Raw genomic sequence first — 19,390 nt, 5'->3', positions numbered from 1 at the left:
GTAACTGACTGATTGTTGCAGTTACCTATTTTTTCCAATGCTGGCACCGGTATAATTAATATACTGGTGCCAGCATTGGACTCATAAACTTGTAGATTTCTACAAACTATACAGACACCGTCGCTGCAAGTTTGAAGACTATCCGTTTATGCCAGCAAGAGGCCCCCAAATGACTCAAAATGACTACATACAGTACGACTTTCTGATCATGAAGCCAACGGCATAGCGCACAATTTTTGTATTATTAATTATTGCAGTGACTGCAGAAGGGCGCCTGGAACCAGTCAGTGGTGATCAAAATATTGTGTATACTTACTTATTCTTGTCCACCATACCAGAGAAATACTGTATCTATTTTTGGCAAACCAACAACTTGATATTTATTCCACAGGAGCTGCTCAATTCTTTAATGACGTCTCACATGAATTTCTTATTCAAATTATTCTTAACTTTTTTTAGTCGCCGTTGATTGGTGTGAACTCCATACAACAGCTAAACTAGCCAATCCGATCGTCCGGTGAAATGCAAATGCTGAGGGTTAGGGTAGTTTTGCACTCGGCAGAACGTGGAAGACCATGCAAGATCATGCAGATAATGAGTGAATTACAGCACGGCAGATTGGGCCAGTGTGTCACACCAGAGAACGTAGAGCTCTGAACTTGCGATTTGTCGTGAAACCCCGCGACATTCTGGTGGAGCAGCAGGGTAGGTGTTTGCAAAGGAAGCGCGGAAGAAGAAAGGAAAGATGTCGACAGAAGAACCCATGATGACAGCGGTGCGCCAATCACGCCGTCTGGAGGGAGGTGCCTCTGAGTTTGGACTCCTGGACAGGAACGCCTATTACGAAAGAAGCATCTGGCCACGGGTCTGGTCCCGTTGGAAGAAGATAAGTATCGACTCCGGGACGGAAGCGGGAAGCTGACGTATCACCCCCGACCGACCGTCCAGAGACGCGATCACCGTTGAAGAGACCGGCGCTGACATCGGCGGCAGACCTGGCCTACGACTCCCCTAGTCAGAACCGGTACCGAAGGTCCGACCCTGACCCTGGCCGGAACTGGTACCGAAGGTCGTGAGTCTGACGCCGAAACCTTAGAGTGCTGTTTGATACCTGTTCCAGCTCCCGGATACACCTCCCATCCAGAAGGCCTATGAAGAATTCACTCGGGGCATTGAAGAGTAACAACGAACGGCGTCCCTACTGTTTACAGGATCGGGAACGGAGTCTGAAGGAGGAAGTACAGCGATGCCAAGGGATGGAACGAGTCTGGGAAGAAGAGCATCGACGTCTCCTGGAGAGCGAAGAGACGGCCGGGGAACTCCAGGAGTCTATCCTCACCGAGCAGAATCGGTACGAACAGACCCTACTTTCGGAACAAGGACGACACCAGGATCACGAACAGTTGGTCCAGGAGCAATTCATGACACTTACTCAAGAAAGCACTCAGTGCGGAGAAGATCCCTCGCCCTGGACACGGGATCAGGTGGAACGGGAGAGGCACGCCAACGAAGAGGTGCTGCTCCAAGTAGATGAAGCGCGCACCTGTTTGGAAACGGAGAAATTGCAGTTGAGGGATCAGGAAGCTACCCTATTCAGGGAACGGTCGGTCCAGGACCTCTCCCTGAGCCAGGCGTATGCGGAGTTGGAACGCCCAGCTACAAGTGGAACAAAGAGCTGTGGAACTCCAACAAAGGACGCCCCGAAAGACGAGCAATGCCCCGTACGCGACATATGGGATCCCGACTATGTCCCGGATGGGGTCCCCGTCTAAAGGAAGTCGGATCCTACGTTTACTACGGCGCCCTTGCTCCCGACCACCCGCTCAAACACGTCTACGCCTCGCCGAGCCTTCGACCAAACTTCTTTTATGCAGCAGACTGGGGTGCTGACAGAATTAGCTTCGCTCCGGATGCCACCGACGTTTACGGTCCGGGACACCACGCCGCTACCGTTTGTGCTGACGGCGGCTCCCCTGTCGTGACCCAACCGTGGTGCCGACTCGTACCCGTCCTCGGGGGCCTATGACCAGCAGCTCGGAGTAGTGTACACGCAGCCATCCCCTCGTGAAACCGGGTCGGGGTATGCCCCTCCGGCCTCCTATGGTCCGGAACCCGGTGGTGGAGGTTTACAGTCCCGGGGCGGCTACGGGGGTGGTTACTCAGGTCGAACGAATTCTCCCACACCTCCTGGAAGCGGACCAAGTGGGCGTGACTATGGTGGACCTTTCGGGGGCCGATGTGACCCTCCGGGACCTCCTGGTGGTGGAGGACCTGGACATGGAGGATCCAGCGGGTACTACGGTGGTCCTCCTGGCCCTCCGGGAGGCGGACCTGGAGGAGACTGCACTGGTCCCGGACAGCCCAACTCACCCCTGGAGCCCCGTTCGGCTTCACGTCAGGCCATGTCCGATGCTCGGATGGCGAAGTTTGATATCATCCAGAAGGAGTACGGGCTCAACGACACCTAGGTCGTTCGATGACCGCCTGACATCGTTCGGGGTACTTTCCGTCCAGGACAGGTGGGCTCGATGGTGCCGTGACAGCGAACCAGTCTCCTGGGTGGAGGCTCGGGAGGCTTTCCGGAAGGAATCGAAAGGTGGCCGAGATTACTGACACCCACCGGAAGTCTACGGAAACCGTCCGGGAGTATGCGTGGCGGATCGCGGACGCCTCCCGGGAGGCTGGGTTGCAGGCCAATAGGGCCGTGGTTATTATGATCAATGGATATAGCGATGCGGAAGTGGCCACGTGCCTCCGGGGAGCCTCTGTTTGACCTGAGACTATCGAAATCAGCCTGGACTACCTGATTCAGCGAGATGTGGACATCAACAGACGAACGGATGGTTTCCGATCGCCCCCCCGGACGACACCGGTTGCTCCGTCGACGCCGACTAGGTCCGCTCGGAACACGTCCCAGACTCAGTCCTCTTCGACGCCCAATAGAAATCTCCAGGAGCTCCAGGCCTCCATCTCACGACTTCAACGGGACATGACGAGCTTGACTACCTCTAACAACGACTAGTTTTCCTCCATCCAAGATGTCGTCGCCATGATCTTTACGGACAACCCGGCAGGGAACAACCCGGTAGAGCCCCGTATCTGCATGGATCCGGACGACGAACTAAGTCGGGTGAGGTCATTTGCGGGAGGTGTACCATGCGAGGCACTCTCGTGAACAGTATCCTCGGTTGTCGTGGTTCTGTACTCGGTGCCGCTCCAAAGGTCACGCACTATCGGAGTGCAGCCTGTCCCGGGACAACGGAGGTCGGGGTCCGGGACAAACCCGAACGGGACGAGGAGGAAATGCAACCTGTTACACCTGTGGGAAGATGGACCATTTGAGCTGGGGTTGTCCGTTGAACGCGTCCAAGCAGAGCACTATGCCGGCCCACGTCGTGGCTGCATTGCAATCCTGGTATATGTCGGACAACAAGCAATAATCCACAGAAGGCAGCCCCGACTCCGATATACAATGAGGACAACGGTCGGAACCAAGCCGCCGGATGTGGCGTGGCACTGACCGCGAGATTATAAATGACCTCCGAAGATGATAACAAACAAAGTACACGTAGCCCTGGGATATCCTCGCCCTCTCCGGAGGATAAGGAAGGATCCCAAGACTCAGACAAGATGGACGATACCTCCCCCGGGGTGGTACGGTACTCGGCGACAATCGAACCCCGGACTGCTCCGGGGCTGGGCGGCAATACGAAGAATGGCAGGGCGAGTCAACCCTCGCAAAGGAACAGAGTCCCGGGCTCTGCGTGCATGCTACAAGAGGGCGGGATACAGGCTGAAGACAAGTTACAGACAGAAGCCATGATGCTACCTCCCTTCGACGAGAGGCACGGGCCAGGTGCGCAACCGCGCCCCGTACCTCTCCCGGAAGACAGCACCGTGAGAACAGAAGAAGGCGATATCATTGGAGTTCCGGGAACGAAGGAGACCGACCTTACGGCGACAGACATACGTAGGAAGAGGCTGCGATGAGGCGCCTGGAAGAAACGAGACAATTGAAGAGATCTCCGGGACCACGGGCGTATACACAGGACACAGCCCCGGGGGTGACTCGCGTCGACAAACGGACGGGAGCAACGAGAAGGAATCGAAGGGGGTGTAGTCATAACCCTGCGATGAAGAGAAGGGCATTTATTTAGAACCCTCAAAACAAGAAAGTTCGTGTCGACAAACTGAACCGAACACCCGCGACGCTAGTGCGTTGCCTGACAGAGATTCTCTGGCACCTGTCCCGGACCCAGCCTCGGGTCCGGGGCACATTGGCCACCTTCCCCGAAGAGACAAGTGACGCTCGGGAGCCAGGAGCACCTTCTCGAGACTCAATGAACCCGGTGCTAGGTAGCCCGGGCCCAGTTATGGCGTGTTCGGGGGCCGGGACTATTAGTGCTGTAACCGTTGGGAGCACCCGGACTGGGTATTCGAAACTGGAAGACCTCCGTCCGGACTCGGATATCACCCCGGTATTCACTGCGGCCCAGATTTAGGCGATCTCCCGGGGCGATATGACCGGACTTCCCGACTCTCGACATGTGGATATCAAAGAACGGCTCTACCCGCTCTCGCCCGCGGATCTGGAACTACAATTGAAGGCGCTCGCTCACAATGAAAGGACGTAACCCATCCCGACATCGTCCGGGTGGTGACTACGGCGCTCAAACTACCGCTGACGGAGGCCGATAATATACTATTCAACTCCCCGCTGGATATCGACGACCCTGAAAGGTGATTGGACTGGTTCTCGACAACCCTTAACACGTGCGAAGAGGCCCACACTGCAAATCGGAACTTCGAGCAGGAACGAGTGGCCATGGTGGCTGACACTCAGTCGTCTCGGATGTTCCGGAACGGTATTGGAGCGGCAGAGCTTGCTGGTATTGGCCCTTCTCCAGACCTCCAGGGGACCGCCTCAGGAGTCCTGGCGGCTATCGGACTCCTCGCCCCCTCTGCAGACGTCAGGCTCGCCCAAAGAAAAGGGTCTCGATGGAGGGTGCGGTTGCGTTCTATATACCGGACCTCGGGGTACAACTGACGCTACCCCTCCGGGACTTAGAAGCTACCCGACTGCACTCACGCATCTGGAGGGTACGTCGTCGAACTCTGACCTCTAGGCGACGTTACCTTGCAACCGAAGGACTCGACTCTGGGAGTGTCGTGATCGACCCGGGCATTCCCCCACACTTGCACGAAACCGAGGCTCCGGACAGGCGACACGACCCGAGGGTCCGGGAGGACTCTACATGTCTTGAAGTAGCGGATTTGGAGGTTCGGGAGACTGTTCGGTCCATGGATTGGCCGTTCCAGGGCCTTGACGAGTCCGGGTTCACGGCCCTCCTTCACTCCCGGACCCGCGATCCGTATCCGTTGTGTGGCGTCATGACCGGATCCCTGGCACCACTTGTTCTGGCCACCATCGATGGGCATAGCACACAAGCTTTGGTAGACACGGGTGCATCGGTTACGGTCATTAGCCAGGAATTTTGGATGCTCCTGGGCCGCCCTTCTCTCCGTACCCCGTCGTACGGTCTAGTTTCAGCTGCGAACGCCGGCATTTCGACTCTGGGGTTTCGACACTGCAGCATTACCTTGGCCGGTATATCTACAACGTTCCCGGTCTGGGTTCTGGAAGACTCAGTCACCCCGTGCATCTTGGGAGTCAATCTCCTCCGGAAGTTGCATGCTCGTTGACTTCAAACGGGACCAAGTATGTTTCGAGGGCAACCGAGTGACCCTCCCGTTTATCACCCCGGGAGAGGATGACCTCTCCAGACAGGACCGAACAGTAGCGCATCTCCGCCGGGAGGACGAGGACACCAACCAACCACGGGGGCAGACCCGGGTACAGGACGGCCGACAACTACCACGACGGCCCGGGACCACCTCACCCTGACGGCATCGAAAACCGTTCGCCTACGGAGCCGCTCTCGGAGGATAAAATATTGCCACATAAGAATTGCTGAGGACCACATAGGAATTGCTGAGAGCCACATAAGGATTGCTGAATCGCACATAGTTTCTGCTGATGGACACATGAGATTTGCTGAATTGAATATAGAGTACGTTACACAGCGAGATCCACTTCTGCAGACAGTGCGTTATGAGAATTTCTGGACACGTGTGACTATTAGCAATGTGATTGGTTATTAAACTCACATATGAAGGAAATCACGAAATACCTTAAACTTATAGACGGCCCTATGACCAACCCACCGATTGATGACATGAAGCGGAAGCGAATCAGGATGTAGTGTATATTGCTGCGAGTAGCTATACGTATACATGGGACTAAACCTCGAACGATTGCTTCAGGCCTCGTGGCCTGGAGCAGTCGTGTGAACTGTACTGCATGCTACCAGACTCCCACAGCAACCAGCCTATGCCACAAGCCGCCAAAATTCCACGTATATTGTATATTGTGCTTCGTGCTGCTTCTGTAAGACATTTTCTATAGCCGTGATTTATGTAGTGCCTAGAAATAGAATGAACCTTTTTTGTGGTACTAAGGCAAGACTCATTCGAGAGTCCTGAATCATGCCAGCAGTTGAGCTAGCAATTTGATGTAGCCCTTTGATATTCCTTTGTACTAGTATGCGTTATGTGTGTGCAATGTGACTTTGTGTGAAAGTTAAAAGTAAAACGTACAGCTGTGTGTGGAGCTCAACGACAAGTTATTCGTGTAAACGCTAGCAATTTGGGTAAGAGCCGTGGTGAATCTACATCAGAAAGTAGAGGTTTCATTCAGTCACTAAGCGCGTCTAGCTCATAGTGCATGTAAATCGCTAAAGCTGTATCGATTGCAACCCCTACATCGTTTATAACCAACCCCCCACGGCATTATGTCCCCTCCACAACGCTTCTGCTTGTCTTATCGACATGTGAAAGCACACAAGCACCATTCTACGAGGTTAGAGCCACCATTCACGACATCATGACTAGCTTATAGTGTATGTAGATCGCCAGAATACTAGCGACTACAACTCCTGCACCTCCTCAGCCCTTATGTATCCCACCTCACAATATTCGACTTGTAATATCACCCAAGCCAAATTGCCTAGCACACTCTAGCACGCTGTTTATTGTTCTCAACGCTCACTCGAATATACACTTAGTAGTGTCAAGGCTTTTTGGCCAAAATATGCTGTCCTCGTTTCGATAAGTTTAGGATAGTTCGATCGTTACATTGAAGATTAGTATACTCTTGGAGTAGCAAATTGTAAAAAACTACCTAACAGTTACTAAAAAAGTTACGTTAAGTTTCATGTGGGTTTTTGTGGTACAAAACCGTACAACCAACGTTCCCAAATGAACTTCATACTACACTGTATTGCAATACAGTATTGTATACTTTCGCTGTAGCAAATTATAAAATACTACCTGGGCGTTTCACAAACTGCGAGCAACTAACATGTAACATGTAAGTACAAAGCAACCAAGAGTAATTGATTCTCCATAATTATTCAGCTACTCGCGGGGTACACATATACTGTAGCTTGCTTACTTCCGGCACGCATATCCTCCGCACACATACTACATACAGAGCTGCCTCTGGTCAGCGCAACGAGCCATTGTGCTGCCACAGATTCACTCTACAGCCTGAGTTATCGGCATAATTCTTGTGGCCCCTTGGAGCCATTCATTTTGAGCACTTCCGGGGCACACATACACTTCACATATATATTATATTACAGAGCTACCTCTGACCAGTTGAACGAGCTATTGTGCTGCCTCAGATTCACTCTACAGTCTGAGTTATTGTTGTCGCTCCAGGCTTGGAACAAACACGCTTGACACTAACGAGGTCTATTCAGAAGTAAATTTGAGGTAAAGTTCACTCTCGCTGTGACGCAATTCCAGGCGGAAACCGACCAACGCGTTGCCGTGAGCATGTCCACGGCGTACAAGTTTCTTGGTTCTCATGTCTACAACATGATCGATTTCACGAAGCTTGTAGTGGCTCTTGAACGCAGTACTCTCTAATCGAGTTCTTGTCGTGAATTGTATACCGCTTGCTTTACTTGCGCTTGTTTTGCATGCTCTCAAATGTCTTTGTGTGTGTAGTTGTCAATGTGAGGTGTTTGGCTCCTCAATTTTGAATTTTCAAACGATGCATGCATGTCATAAGGCCCCTAGTAAATTAATATCGAATAAAATTTAACGGTGTATAAATTTATACCAGGGAGCAAACGTTGAGGGATCACTGTACTGTATCCCTTGCCACCATCCGATTGTTGATTACCCCGGGCTACGCAGTGTATGCCAACAATTCAGATGTAATATTAAGTACCTTAATGCGCAGTCGCATCACCGAGATTCTACCTCACCACATGAGTTGACAATTCAAGTGTAATACAATTCCCTTTTTAAGTACCTTGATGCACAGCCGCATCACTCGAGATTCCACCTCACCACATGAGTTGACAGGTGGCGTCTGTTCTGTGGTTTTCAGCAAAATTTATGTGGCAAGAATGTGAACTCCCGCTCTCGTCACATGATCTGTTGTTTGCTCTCCAATCCAGTCCCGGACGGACACCTGGTCCTCGTCGAACAACTGCAACGTGCATTCCCGCTACAGGTCGCTCGATCCCTCAACCGTAGCCGGGCCAACGGTGTCTGGATCCAACTCCGGAATCCGACCGATTCGGTTGTCGAGATCCGACCTGCCGATGTCATGGCCATGGGGACCCCGGTACCCACCACCATACAAAACCTTGAGACGGTGGACGGCACGGACCAGCACTCGCCTCGGAGTGCGAGCCGACATGTGAAATGACAAAAGAATGCCCGGAAGGCGACGTACACCCGGGAGGAGTATGTGCAGCACTCCAGAAAAGCAAGGACGAGGTCCCGATCGACTGGAAGGACTCCAGTCTCAACCCGCCACAGAAAGAGCTGCTTCGGAAACTACTCTTGCGTTTTAACCTGTTCATGACCACTCGAAGGCTCCGGGACAGACAGACCTGGTGAAGTGCCATATCAATACGGCATATGCCAGCCCCATTAAGTTATCCAAAAGGAAGGAGAGATCATGGAAGCCGAGATTCGTCAGTACCTGGAGCTGGTATTGATCCGGAAGTCCTCCAGTCCCTGGGCGAGTCCGGTGTTGATGATTCGAAAACCAGACTGCTCTATACGTTTCTGCATCGACTACCGGAAGCTCAACGATGTGACTGTCAAAGACTGCTACCCCATGCCCCGAGTGGACGACATCCTCCTGGACGTCCTCGGAAAATGCAAGTACTTTACAACGATGGATGTGGCCTCGGGGTACTGGAATGTCAGGATGGCCGAGAATAGTATCCAGAAGACGGCCTTCACGTGCAAATTTGGCCTGTACGAATGGCTGGTGATGCCGTTTGGACTGTGCAACGCGGTCCTGCAATTCGAGCGCTTGATGGAGGGAGTGCTCCAAGACTAGGCGTATATGTCTGGTCTACCTGAACGACGTAATCATCTTCAGCGAAGATTTCGGAACTCACCTAGTCCGGATTCAACAGTCCTGACCTGCCTCCAGGACGCCGGATTTAAACTGAAGATGTCCAAGTGCCAGTGGGGACGGGACAGGGTCGGGCATACGATAACTCCGGGAGGAATCCTTCCGAACCCAGAGAAGGTCAAGGCCGTCCTGAGAATCAAACCCCTGCGAAACGTGGCTCAGGTGCGGTCCTTCCTGGGGCTGGCAGGGTACTTCCGAAGATTCATCAAGGGATACGCTACCATCTCCCGACCCCTGGAACAACTTAAGGTGTTCGATACCTTCCAGTGGTCCTCCGAATGTCAACAGGCCCTGGATACCTTAAAAGACAGCTGACCAGCCCTCTGATCTTGGCGTACCCGGACTTTGATCTCCCGTTCACAATCCTGGTGGACGCCTGTCCAATCGCCCTAGGGGCAGTCTTGATGCAGGAACAGAGAGGGAGACACCGAGTAATAGCCTACACGAGCCAAGCGCTAGATGCGACTCAGCAGAAATGGATCTCCAAGAAAGATGAAGTCTCTGAGATCGAATGCTATGGATTGGTATGGGCCACTGGCAAATTCCGGCGTTACATCGATAGGCGACATTTCACGGTGTATACGGACCATGCAGCTTTGTTTGGCTATACAAGACCGGATCGAAGTCCGGGAACGGACAGTTGGCCCGGTGGGCAGTACACCTCCAAAGCCTGGATTTCACGGTGATCCACCGGCCCGGGGCCTTCATGGGGTGTGCGGATGGCTTGTCCCGACTACCCCTCGAAACGCAGGAGGACATGAAGGGAGGCCCCGGAGCCGTCGCTCTACGATGGGAGCCGGAAGCGGAAGAATTCCAAACTCTCCCAGTACAGACGGGTGGGCCACGAGTGTGTGCAATCGCTAAAGGAGTGGTCGGAGCCGTAACACGGAGCCATTCCTAGGCGACCGCGGCTGAGAATCCGGCTCCCTACCCTCCTGGCAAAGAACCCCCCAAGGAAGGGCGACCCGAGGAACGGGAGACCAGCCCCGGACCCTCCGGGCCTCACCCGGTGAGCTACATCCTTATCAAGACGACACCTACACGCTCCCAGACGCGGTACTCCGGCGTGAACAGGCAAGGGACCCATTTGGGACGGCCATGAAAGCGTATCTGGAAGAAAACGCGCTCCCGCTGGACCCTTGGTTGATGCGACTGGTCTCCCGAACCTCCGAACATTACTCTGTGAAGGAAGGCGTATTGTACCGGCGTGTTGTGTTAAAATCCCCCACTACGAAACCCGCACATGAACCTGGTTCCGTATGGGTATGTATACCAACACTTCCATAAGTCCCGGAACCCTGAGGACCTCTGGGTCCAGAAGCTGGCTTACCATTGACACGATCCATACCGGGTGTACTCCAAACAGGGAGGGCGACAACACGTACCGGATCTACCTGCCGTCCCACCCGAATCGGAGAGTGAACCCATCAACGTCGATCGCCTGAAAGCATTTCACGGATACTGGACCCAACCCTTCAATGACGAGGTCCCGGAACGGTACACGGGACCCGCAGAATCAGGGACCGCAAGTGATGACACGGTCCTGGAAGACGACTTACTGCCTCGATCGAGCTTTGTGGAACGGGTTGACTTCCCTGAAGGATACGTGGCGTACGCGAACTCTCATTCCCCGGTCCTCCGCATACTGGACAAGCGACACGACGACGCCCGGGAAGTGGAGTACTTGGTGCAACACGCTGACGATACGACCCACTGGACACGGCGATCGCGCCTGGTCGATTATAATTCGTTCATCACCGAATACGAGAATGAGTCCCGGACACAGCAGGGACTCCCAGTACTGCGCCAAAGCCCCTGACTCGCCGAGTTGGACGTGGAGGCCGAAGTCGGGGAATACTAGTCGACCACCCGGGAGTCGCCAGGCCCGGGGAAAATCCCCGGGACAAACGACATTGCACGTTATATGGAATGCATTTACAAAAAAAAACTATATGTCCAGTCGGGAGACTTAATCGGCATCGGTACGGGAGCCTTCGGAGGAATTGTCCAAGACGACGGGGTTTGTGGCCGAAGGGGGCGCTGGCAAAGTGGGAATCCCTAGTGGAGCCTTCCGAACGGAAAGTGGCGGATCGGGAGAGCCAGAGCCAGGAGTCAGGCCCTGGGGAGGCCTCAGACCGCGTGCCCACTAAAACCGACTGGGGGATGCGAATGCGAGCCCACGATGAACGGATACACCCCGCCGACATTTCCTGCGTCCCGAGCCGAGATGGCCTCCTGGATCATCCATCCGATGGCAGACGAGATGACCTCGCGAGTACAGACCCCCCCAACACCCGCCAGGTTCCCGGGAGAAAAACGATTCAAGAGTTTAGCGCGCAATGTCCAGCCATGCAAACGGGGGAGCGAATGGTTTCGAACGACCTAAGAAAGGCACGACTGGCCATCACTCAGGACCTTGAGTCTGGACGTAATAGCTACCGTCTGACCGCCGTGCAAGGTGATTAGATTTCGAAAGGACACTCCCTCTCGGAGGAATTTCGCCAGTAGGAGTGCGGGTAGCAAAGGAATCGCAGCAGTTGGACCCCGTACGCCAGGACTACGCGGAACAGGCTCCCCAACAAAGATCCCATGAGAGCCTCGACCACGCGTTCGGCCGCGCCGGAGGACGTCATAAACGAACGGTTCCAAATCGAGTGTGCGTACTTCTCACAAAACGACCGGATGGCACGGTCCAGTTCTCCCTTTCTGGGATGCCATGAAAGCGGAACGAACGACACCAGAGTCGTCGAGTACCGTTCCCAGGGGCTCCTCGCGACCACGGCGGCATACGCCGAATCGACCGGGGGTTGTAAGGAGGCACCGAGGGGTTCCACTGCATCAGGGTCGGAACGTCGGGCCTTTTTCGTCAACTGCATCGACGTACCGGGGAGGGACGTTTCGAAGGCGGAGTCGACACCTGGGCACCTGGAAGATTTGTTGGGACACTGCTCGAGGTCCTCCGGGCCCAGGAGAGGTCTTACCCGAAGTCCTTGTGGTCTGGACCGCACCTGAGGCTCTCTCCGAAGCCCCTACGTTGAGCCGAGGCTCAAAGCCGCGTCCGCGGATTCCGTACCGGTAGTCCCGGGGGTCGTAGACGAGCCCGATTTTCTTGAGACCGAAGCATCTGCGGCCCCGGACGACGCACCCGTGACCAAAATCATCTTGCTGGTTGGCCCGGGAGACCCCTGGTATGGCGCCGCTCCTGATTGCGAGGTCGGGGTCGAAAGGGTTGGGACAGCCGGGCTCTGTGACCTTTTGTCCCGGGCCAGGACCGCGGACCAATTATCATACAACACCCCGGAGATTCGGTCCCGTGTGCGTGTGGACGGGGGTTGTCGTGTCAGGAAGGCGAATACCGGAAATGTTCTCACAGTTGCCTTCAAAGCGGGCTGGGTCGTCCCGGACACACGCCTCTAGAAGCAAGTCAAACACCGGCCCACTCGTCACGCGGAAGTGCGCACTGACCCAGTCCCAGAAGGCGGGAACGACGTCCGGGAATCGCAGCGTAACGGTCGCCAGGGCCCTGGACGTGGGCTGCTACTTCGACCTGGTTCCTTTCTTCGACCTTTGCGACTTCCTCCTGGTGCGACCGCTGTTGTCGGTCCAGCTCGCGTACTTGATCCGCCATTGAGGATAACTGGGCTTGAATGGCGTTTTCTACCCGAGTCGACAACTCTTTGTACTTTTTCGCCTCATCCTGATCTTCGCGAAGCCGAGTCTGGAGTCCCCCGACTTTGCCCAAACAAAGCCACGACCTCCGGAGGCTGTGCGGCTTGCGCTCTAGCGGCTGGAGCCGCCGCTGGGGCTACGGGAGCCACACAACGCTGCTGCGTTCGGACCCGAGCATAAGCAGAGGAGGCTGCCTGAAACTCCTGCCTGAGAGTTCACATTCCTGCCACATAAATTTTGCTGAAAACCACAGAACAGACGCCACCTGTCAACTCATGTGGTGAGGTAGAATCTCGAGTGATGCGGCTGCGCATTAAGGTACTTAAAAAGGGAATTGCATTACATCTGAATCGCTGGTACGCACACTTCGTAGTCCGGGGTGATCAATAATCGGATGGTGGCAAGGGATACAGTAGAATAAAAGTGCATACGATAGGAATGAACGTCCATGTTCCATGTCCATAACTCAGGCTGTAGAGTGAATCTGAGGCAGCACAATGGCTCGTTAAACTGGTCATAGGTAGTGCTTTAATGTAGTATATGTGTGAAGTTCACACATATACACTTCACACTGTGAAGAATATGTGTGCCGATGGTGGCAAGGGATACAGTAGAATAAAAGTGCATACGATAGGAATGAACGTACTGTACATGTCCATAACTCAGGCTGGAGAATTAATCTGAGGCAGCACAATAGCTCGTTCAACTGGTCAGAGGTAGCTCTGTGATGTAATATATATATGTGAAGTGTATGTGTGCCCCGGAAGTGCTCAAAATTAATGGCTCCAAGGGGCCACAACAATTTTACTGATAAGTCAGGCTGTAGAGTGAATTTGTGGCAGCACAATGGCTCGTTGCGCTGGCCAGAGGCAGTTCTGTATGTAGTATGTGTGCGGAGGATATGCAAGCTACAGTATATGTGTACCCCGCGAGTAGCTGAATAATTATGGAGAATCAATTACTCTTGGTTGCTTTGTACTTAGTTGCTCGCAGTTTGTGACACGGCCAGGTAGTATTTTACAATTTCCTACAGCGAAAGTATACAATATTGCAAGTACTGATTTCCCTCTTCTTTGGAAACAGGTCAAATCTCATAATTTCTATAAACAAATATTTATTAAGTATTGAAGGCTGTTCAAAAATTCAAATACTACACTGTAGTGTGGACTTACACGAAATTTCGTTTGAAAGATGAAGCTGCGAATGACTCTGGCCGACAAGATTGAATTGTACCAAGAACATGTGCGCAATCCAAGCAAGTCGTATGCTGAGCTGGCCCAATGGGCAGCGTACCAATTTAAACTAAACTCCGTTCGGACAAAATCGGCCATCTGTAAGGTCATGAAGCGGAACGAAACTCAAAGTCAACGAGCCGACAGCAAAGCACGAACATGCGATCGTTCTGTTAAACTACCCGAAGTCGAAGCGCAAACGCTGGCGTGGGTTCTCCGCTGCGAAGAACTGGGCATCTGCATCACCGGGGAACTCATCCGGAAACAAGCAATGACAATCTCATAACAACTGGGTGTGTCAGCATCGCGGCAAATATCCTACTCGAAGGGTTGGCTGCACAAATTTCAACGAAAGCATGGACTCACCAGCAAAATCCAACATGGCGAAGCCGCTTCCACGCCGCTTGAGGCTGTTTGTGTGGGCCGCCAACAGATACTACAAGAAACAAGTGGTTACAATCCCCAGGACATATACAACATGGACGAGACATCGTTCTTCTACTGCTTGGCTCCGCATCGCTCCATCACACGCAACCGAGTACCTGGTACAAAAAAGTCAAAAAAGCGCATCACAATGGCTCTTACGATAAACGCGACAGGCACTGATACCGTTGATCCGCTGTTCATCGGGTCTGCAATCCGCCCTCGTTGCTTTGGCGGCCGGAGTGGAGAGCAGCTTGGGTTTGACTACCAAGCCAGTAAGAAGGCATGGATGAACAGCGAAATCTTCAATTCGTACCTGGAATCGCTGAACGAGCGCATGGTGGAGGAGGACCGCAAGGTCCTCCTGCTTGTTGACAATGCACCATGCCACAAACTGGACGAAGACACTGCGCTGTCGAACGTGAATGTCAAAATGCTGCCAAAGAATACAACTGCGTACCTGCAGCCGCAAGATGCGGGAATCATTGCGTCATTCAAGGCGCACCTGAAGCAGCGGCAGCTCCAGAATGCCTTGGAGCAGATCGACATGGTGATGGCCGGGCGTCAAGACAGACTCTACGATGTTCCGTTAGATGTAGCCATGGGGTGGGCTCGAGATGCTTGGCGCTGTGTTTCCCAGTTGACCGCTGTGAAGTGCTGGGAACGTACCGGTATTGTTGACTCTAACCTGGCGGCTTTTAGCGAACGCGTGTCTGAACTAAACTTGTAATAAACAAATGGTCGTAAGTGTTCTTGTGATAATTTATACTCCGAAATACTTCTTTAAGTGAATACACTCTCAGAATTTTGCACAGTCTGGTGTTTCCAAAGAAGAGGGAAATCAGTGTGAAGTTCATTTGGGAACGTTAGTTGTACGGTTTCGTACCACAGAAACACACATGAAACTTAACGTAACTTTTTTAGTAACTGTTAGGTAGTTTTTTACAATTTGCTACTCCAAGAGTATACTAATCTTCAATGTAACGATCGAACTATCCTAAACTTATCGAAACGAGGACAGCATATTTTGGCCAAAAAGCCTTGACACTACTAAGTGTATATTCGAGTGAGCGTTGAGAACAATAAACAGCGTGCTAGAGTGTGCTAGGCAATTTGGCTTGGGTGATATTACAAGTCGAATATTGTGAGGGGAAGGGGGGATACATAAGGACTGAGGAGGTGCAGGAGTTGTAGTCGCTACTATTCTGGCGATCTACATACACTATGAGCTAATCATGATGTCGTGAATGGTGGTTTTAACCTCGTTAATGGTGCTTGTGTGCTTTCACATGTCGATAAGGCGCACAAGCAGATTCGTTGTGGAGGGGACATAATGCCGTGGGGGGTTATAAACGATGTAGGGGTTGCAATCGATACAGCTTTAGCGATTTACATGCACTATGAGCTAGACGCGCTTAGTGACTGAATGAAACCTCTACTTTCTGATGTAGATTCACCACGGCTCTAACCCAAATTGCTAGCGTTTACACGTTGAGCTCCACATACAGCTGTACGTTTTACTTCTTAACTTTCACACAAAGTCACATTGCACATACATAACGTATACTAGTACAAAGGAATATCAAAGGGCTACATCAAATTGCTAGCTCAACTGCTGGCATGATTCAGGACTCTCGAATGAGTATTGCCTTACTAGCAGAAATGGATTTGCCCGTCGTTGATGCGAGCAACAACGACGGGCAAATCCTCTACTATACTGTATCAGCTCCTCTCGTTATCATTCTATTAGTTGTGAATAAGGTATCTGCAAGGCAAGGCTAGTTACATTAGTACTTCGAAGTACTGTACATATACGAGGCCACATGCTCCTGTTCAACCCTATCATCTTCCAGAAATACTGCGTTTTGATTGAATTAACATTACTAGTACGTCAAGTACTTCAAGTATATTTTATGGCCAACCACACATTTCAATGTCGTCCTTCTTCAATTTGCCACCTCATACACACTGTTCAGTGGGTCCGTGGGTATGTAAGTAATCGATCCCCTTGCGCATTCAGCCATCCGTTAGTACCACAAAAAAGGTTCATTCTATTTCTAGGCACTACATAAATCACGACTATAGAAGATGTCTTACAGAAGCAGCACGAAGCACGATATACGTGGAACTTTGGCGGCTTGTGGCGTAGGCTGGGTCCGGCAAAGGTCCGGCAAAGTTGCTGCGGGAGTCTGGTAGCATGCAGTACAGTTCACACGACTGCTCCAGGCCACGAGGCCTGAAGCAATCGTTCGAGGTTTAGTCCCATGTATACGTATAGCTACTCGCAGTAATAATATACACTACATCCTGATTCGCTTCCGCTTCATGCCATCAATCGGTGGTTGGTCATAGGGCCGTCTATAAGTTTAAGGTATTTCGTGATTTCCTTCATATGTGAGTTTAATAACCAATCACATTGCTAATAGTCACACGTGTCCAGAAATTCTCATAACGCACTGTCTGCAGAAGTGGATCTCGCTGTGTAACATACTCTATATTCAATTCAGCAAATCTCATGTGCCCTTCAGCAGAAACTATGTGCGATTCAGCAATTCTTATGTGGCTCTCAGCAATTCCTATGTGGTCCTCAGCAATTCTTATGGGGTCCTCAGCAATTCTTATGTTGGCAATATTTAATCCTCGGCTGCCTGATTCGTCCCGGCTGGTTGGTGCCTCAGTCTCGGCCTCCTGTTCCTGGTGTAGGTTGTCGATCTCGGTATCGGCACTCTTCTGATTCAGGAGGCTAGCGGGGCTGCACCTTCCCTCCCGGGCCCGAGGGAGGACGTAGTCCTGGCGTTCCGTCGTGTCCCCACCTCTTCGCCTTCCCCTTGGATCACAGCTGTCTGTAACTTCCACACCCGGCGTTTTTCGGACATAGTAGCGGCCAGACGTTGTTTGGTGAATCCCAGATCATCGGAAACTCGTTCCTTTTCGGCGAGTGCTTGCTCCCGGTAGGTGCTCAAATTGACAGCTCTGAGTTTACAGGTACGGAGTTCTGTCCGGAGTCCCCGGACACGCTCTTCCAGTTGTCGCGCTCGGTGTTGGCCTGATCCCGTTCCTGTTCGACCTTCTCCCGGAGCGCCATTTCGGCCACCCGTTCCTCTCGGGCCTGTTTCAGTGCATCTCCAAGGCTCTCGACCTCCTCATTTACTCGCTGAAGGGCCGCCGGCATAGTGTGCGGTCCGTTCGGTAGGAGTCTGGCCAAGGACGACTCGGGGTGCCGCCTCGATCCGCACGGTCCGGTCCAGGAGGGCCTGATTGCTGACGGCCGACACGGACAACGCTTCAAACAGCCACCGGAAGGTGTATTCGAGGTTGGGGGTCGGACTAGGCCCTGAGGACGACGTTCCCGTAGATGCTCCCCGAGCTCCGGACCGGTCGACAAGGTCAGGGTTGGGGTCCGAATCAACATGGGTCGGTGAGCAGCGACTTTATTTGGGCGACGACTTGATCGGTGTGAGCTACAAAGGTTGGTGTCACCATGTGGCTCATCCGAGGGCGGGTGCGGCCGAGCCTGTACCGGATGAGCGTGCCGTGTGGGGAGGCGTATGCCCGACGGAAGCTTTCTCCATTGGGTTGGGCGGATTTTGATTTGTGTGTTACGGCTTGATACGATTCAACTGGTCCTCGCTGGAGGTCGGACTTAAGCGTGGGAGAATGTCGCGGGGAAAATTCGGACGTTCCGTGACTAGCCTTGGTGTCCTAATGGGAGGCTTGCTGAACTTGTTTAGTCCCTGGAGTCTGAACCCAGGACGACCATGGACAAGACTCTGAGCTATATTATGGTTAATTGAGTTTTATTACCTTATTAGTTGAGCAAAGGCCCTAATGAACTAACTAATTTTCCTCGTACTGTATAAATATGTGTTTTGGGTACAGTGCGCGAGGGAAGTTGTTCGAATATGGTTGTCACCGTCGGGTGGACTGAGTTCTAGGCGTGGACGGAATCAGGGATTACATGCAGCTTCAACCATGGGTCAGCACTCAGCGCTCGAAGAACGTTGAACACTTTGGAGTAGCCTTTCTTGAGAGGCAAGTCTCGAAGTAGGAGCCGCAGGTGCATCTTGATTAGGTTGGCTGCATGGATCGCTGTATCCACGGGAGTCTTGGGGGTAAGGTCGGGTCGGAACGTTCGATCGGCGCGTTGGAGCCAGATTTGATAGTACACGCAGGCTCGGACAATGGGCCAGATCTTCAACAGTCCACGGACGTAGTAACCATCTTGGGGCTTGGGCAGCTCAAAAAACAACTCGAACGCATTGCGCGGGAACGGACATTGCAGCGCTCGTTGGATGCGCTTGAAGTGGTGCCAGACGGACAGGCCGTAACGGCACGCGAACAAAAAGTGTTGGTACGTCTCGTTCGAACCGCAGAAAATACAAGTAGGCTGGGGGGAGCGATATTGGAACAGATATTGCATGGCGTTGGCGCGAAGCAGCGTCTTGTACACAAACTCGCCATACCTAGGCAAGATGTGTTCGGGGCGTGAGAAGACGGCAAGTTGCTTCAAGCGCTTGGGGTCGGCGTAAAAGTCGGCGGGGAGACCGAGGTGCTTGGT

General features: G+C 52.6%; 6 protein-coding genes across 6 annotated transcripts; 3 read left to right on the top strand and 3 right to left on the bottom strand.

Annotated features, from left to right (window-relative positions):
• Positions 1–3,329: 3,329 nt before the first annotated feature.
• On the top strand, positions 3,330–5,703 carry H257_18331 (hypothetical protein; the record flags this gene model as incomplete). Its single annotated transcript, XM_009847367.1, has 8 exons — positions 3,330–3,415; positions 3,573–3,897; positions 3,975–4,073; positions 4,158–4,478; positions 4,503–4,630; positions 4,814–5,005; positions 5,069–5,100; positions 5,150–5,703. 8 exons carry the CDS (start codon positions 3,330–3,332, stop codon positions 5,701–5,703), a joined length of 1,737 nt encoding a protein of 578 aa, XP_009845669.1.
• A 2,800-nt stretch (positions 5,704–8,503) lies between these two features.
• On the top strand, positions 8,504–8,785 carry H257_18330 (hypothetical protein; the record flags this gene model as incomplete). Its single annotated transcript, XM_009847366.1, has 1 exon — positions 8,504–8,785. The coding sequence occupies one exon, from the start codon at positions 8,504–8,506 to the stop codon at positions 8,783–8,785; it is 282 nt and encodes a 93-aa protein (XP_009845668.1).
• A 762-nt stretch (positions 8,786–9,547) lies between these two features.
• H257_18329 (hypothetical protein) lies at positions 9,548–11,974 on the top strand (the record flags this gene model as incomplete). Its single annotated transcript, XM_009847365.1, has 7 exons — positions 9,548–9,757; positions 9,820–10,032; positions 10,122–10,334; positions 10,410–10,517; positions 10,583–10,771; positions 10,875–11,306; positions 11,543–11,974. 7 exons carry the CDS (start codon positions 9,548–9,550, stop codon positions 11,972–11,974), a joined length of 1,797 nt encoding a protein of 598 aa, XP_009845667.1.
• Positions 11,975–12,346: 372 nt separating this feature from the next.
• On the bottom strand, positions 12,347–13,627 carry H257_18328 (hypothetical protein; the record flags this gene model as incomplete). Its single annotated transcript, XM_009847364.1, has 4 exons — positions 12,347–12,753; positions 12,805–13,045; positions 13,125–13,313; positions 13,622–13,627. The coding sequence occupies 4 exons, from the start codon at positions 13,625–13,627 to the stop codon at positions 12,347–12,349; spliced, it is 843 nt and encodes a 280-aa protein (XP_009845666.1).
• Positions 13,628–17,567: 3,940 nt separating this feature from the next.
• On the bottom strand, positions 17,568–18,244 carry H257_18327 (hypothetical protein; the record flags this gene model as incomplete). Its single annotated transcript, XM_009847363.1, has 2 exons — positions 17,568–17,777; positions 17,822–18,244. 2 exons carry the CDS (start codon positions 18,242–18,244, stop codon positions 17,568–17,570), a joined length of 633 nt encoding a protein of 210 aa, XP_009845665.1.
• A 519-nt stretch (positions 18,245–18,763) lies between these two features.
• Positions 18,764–19,252, bottom strand: H257_18326 (hypothetical protein; the record flags this gene model as incomplete). The annotated part of the gene is made up of 1 exon (XM_009847362.1): positions 18,764–19,252. The coding sequence occupies one exon, from the start codon at positions 19,250–19,252 to the stop codon at positions 18,764–18,766; it is 489 nt and encodes a 162-aa protein (XP_009845664.1).
• Positions 19,253–19,390: the final 138 nt, after the last annotated feature.

The sequence above is a fragment of the Aphanomyces astaci genome (genome assembly GCF_000520075.1).
Source record: "Aphanomyces astaci strain APO3 unplaced genomic scaffold supercont1.155, whole genome shotgun sequence".
NCBI classification, from domain to species: domain Eukaryota; phylum Oomycota; class Saprolegniomycetes; order Saprolegniales; family Verrucalvaceae; genus Aphanomyces; species Aphanomyces astaci.
Note: the sequence above shows the minus strand (reverse complement) of the source record. Positions and strands in the feature narration are given on the sequence as shown.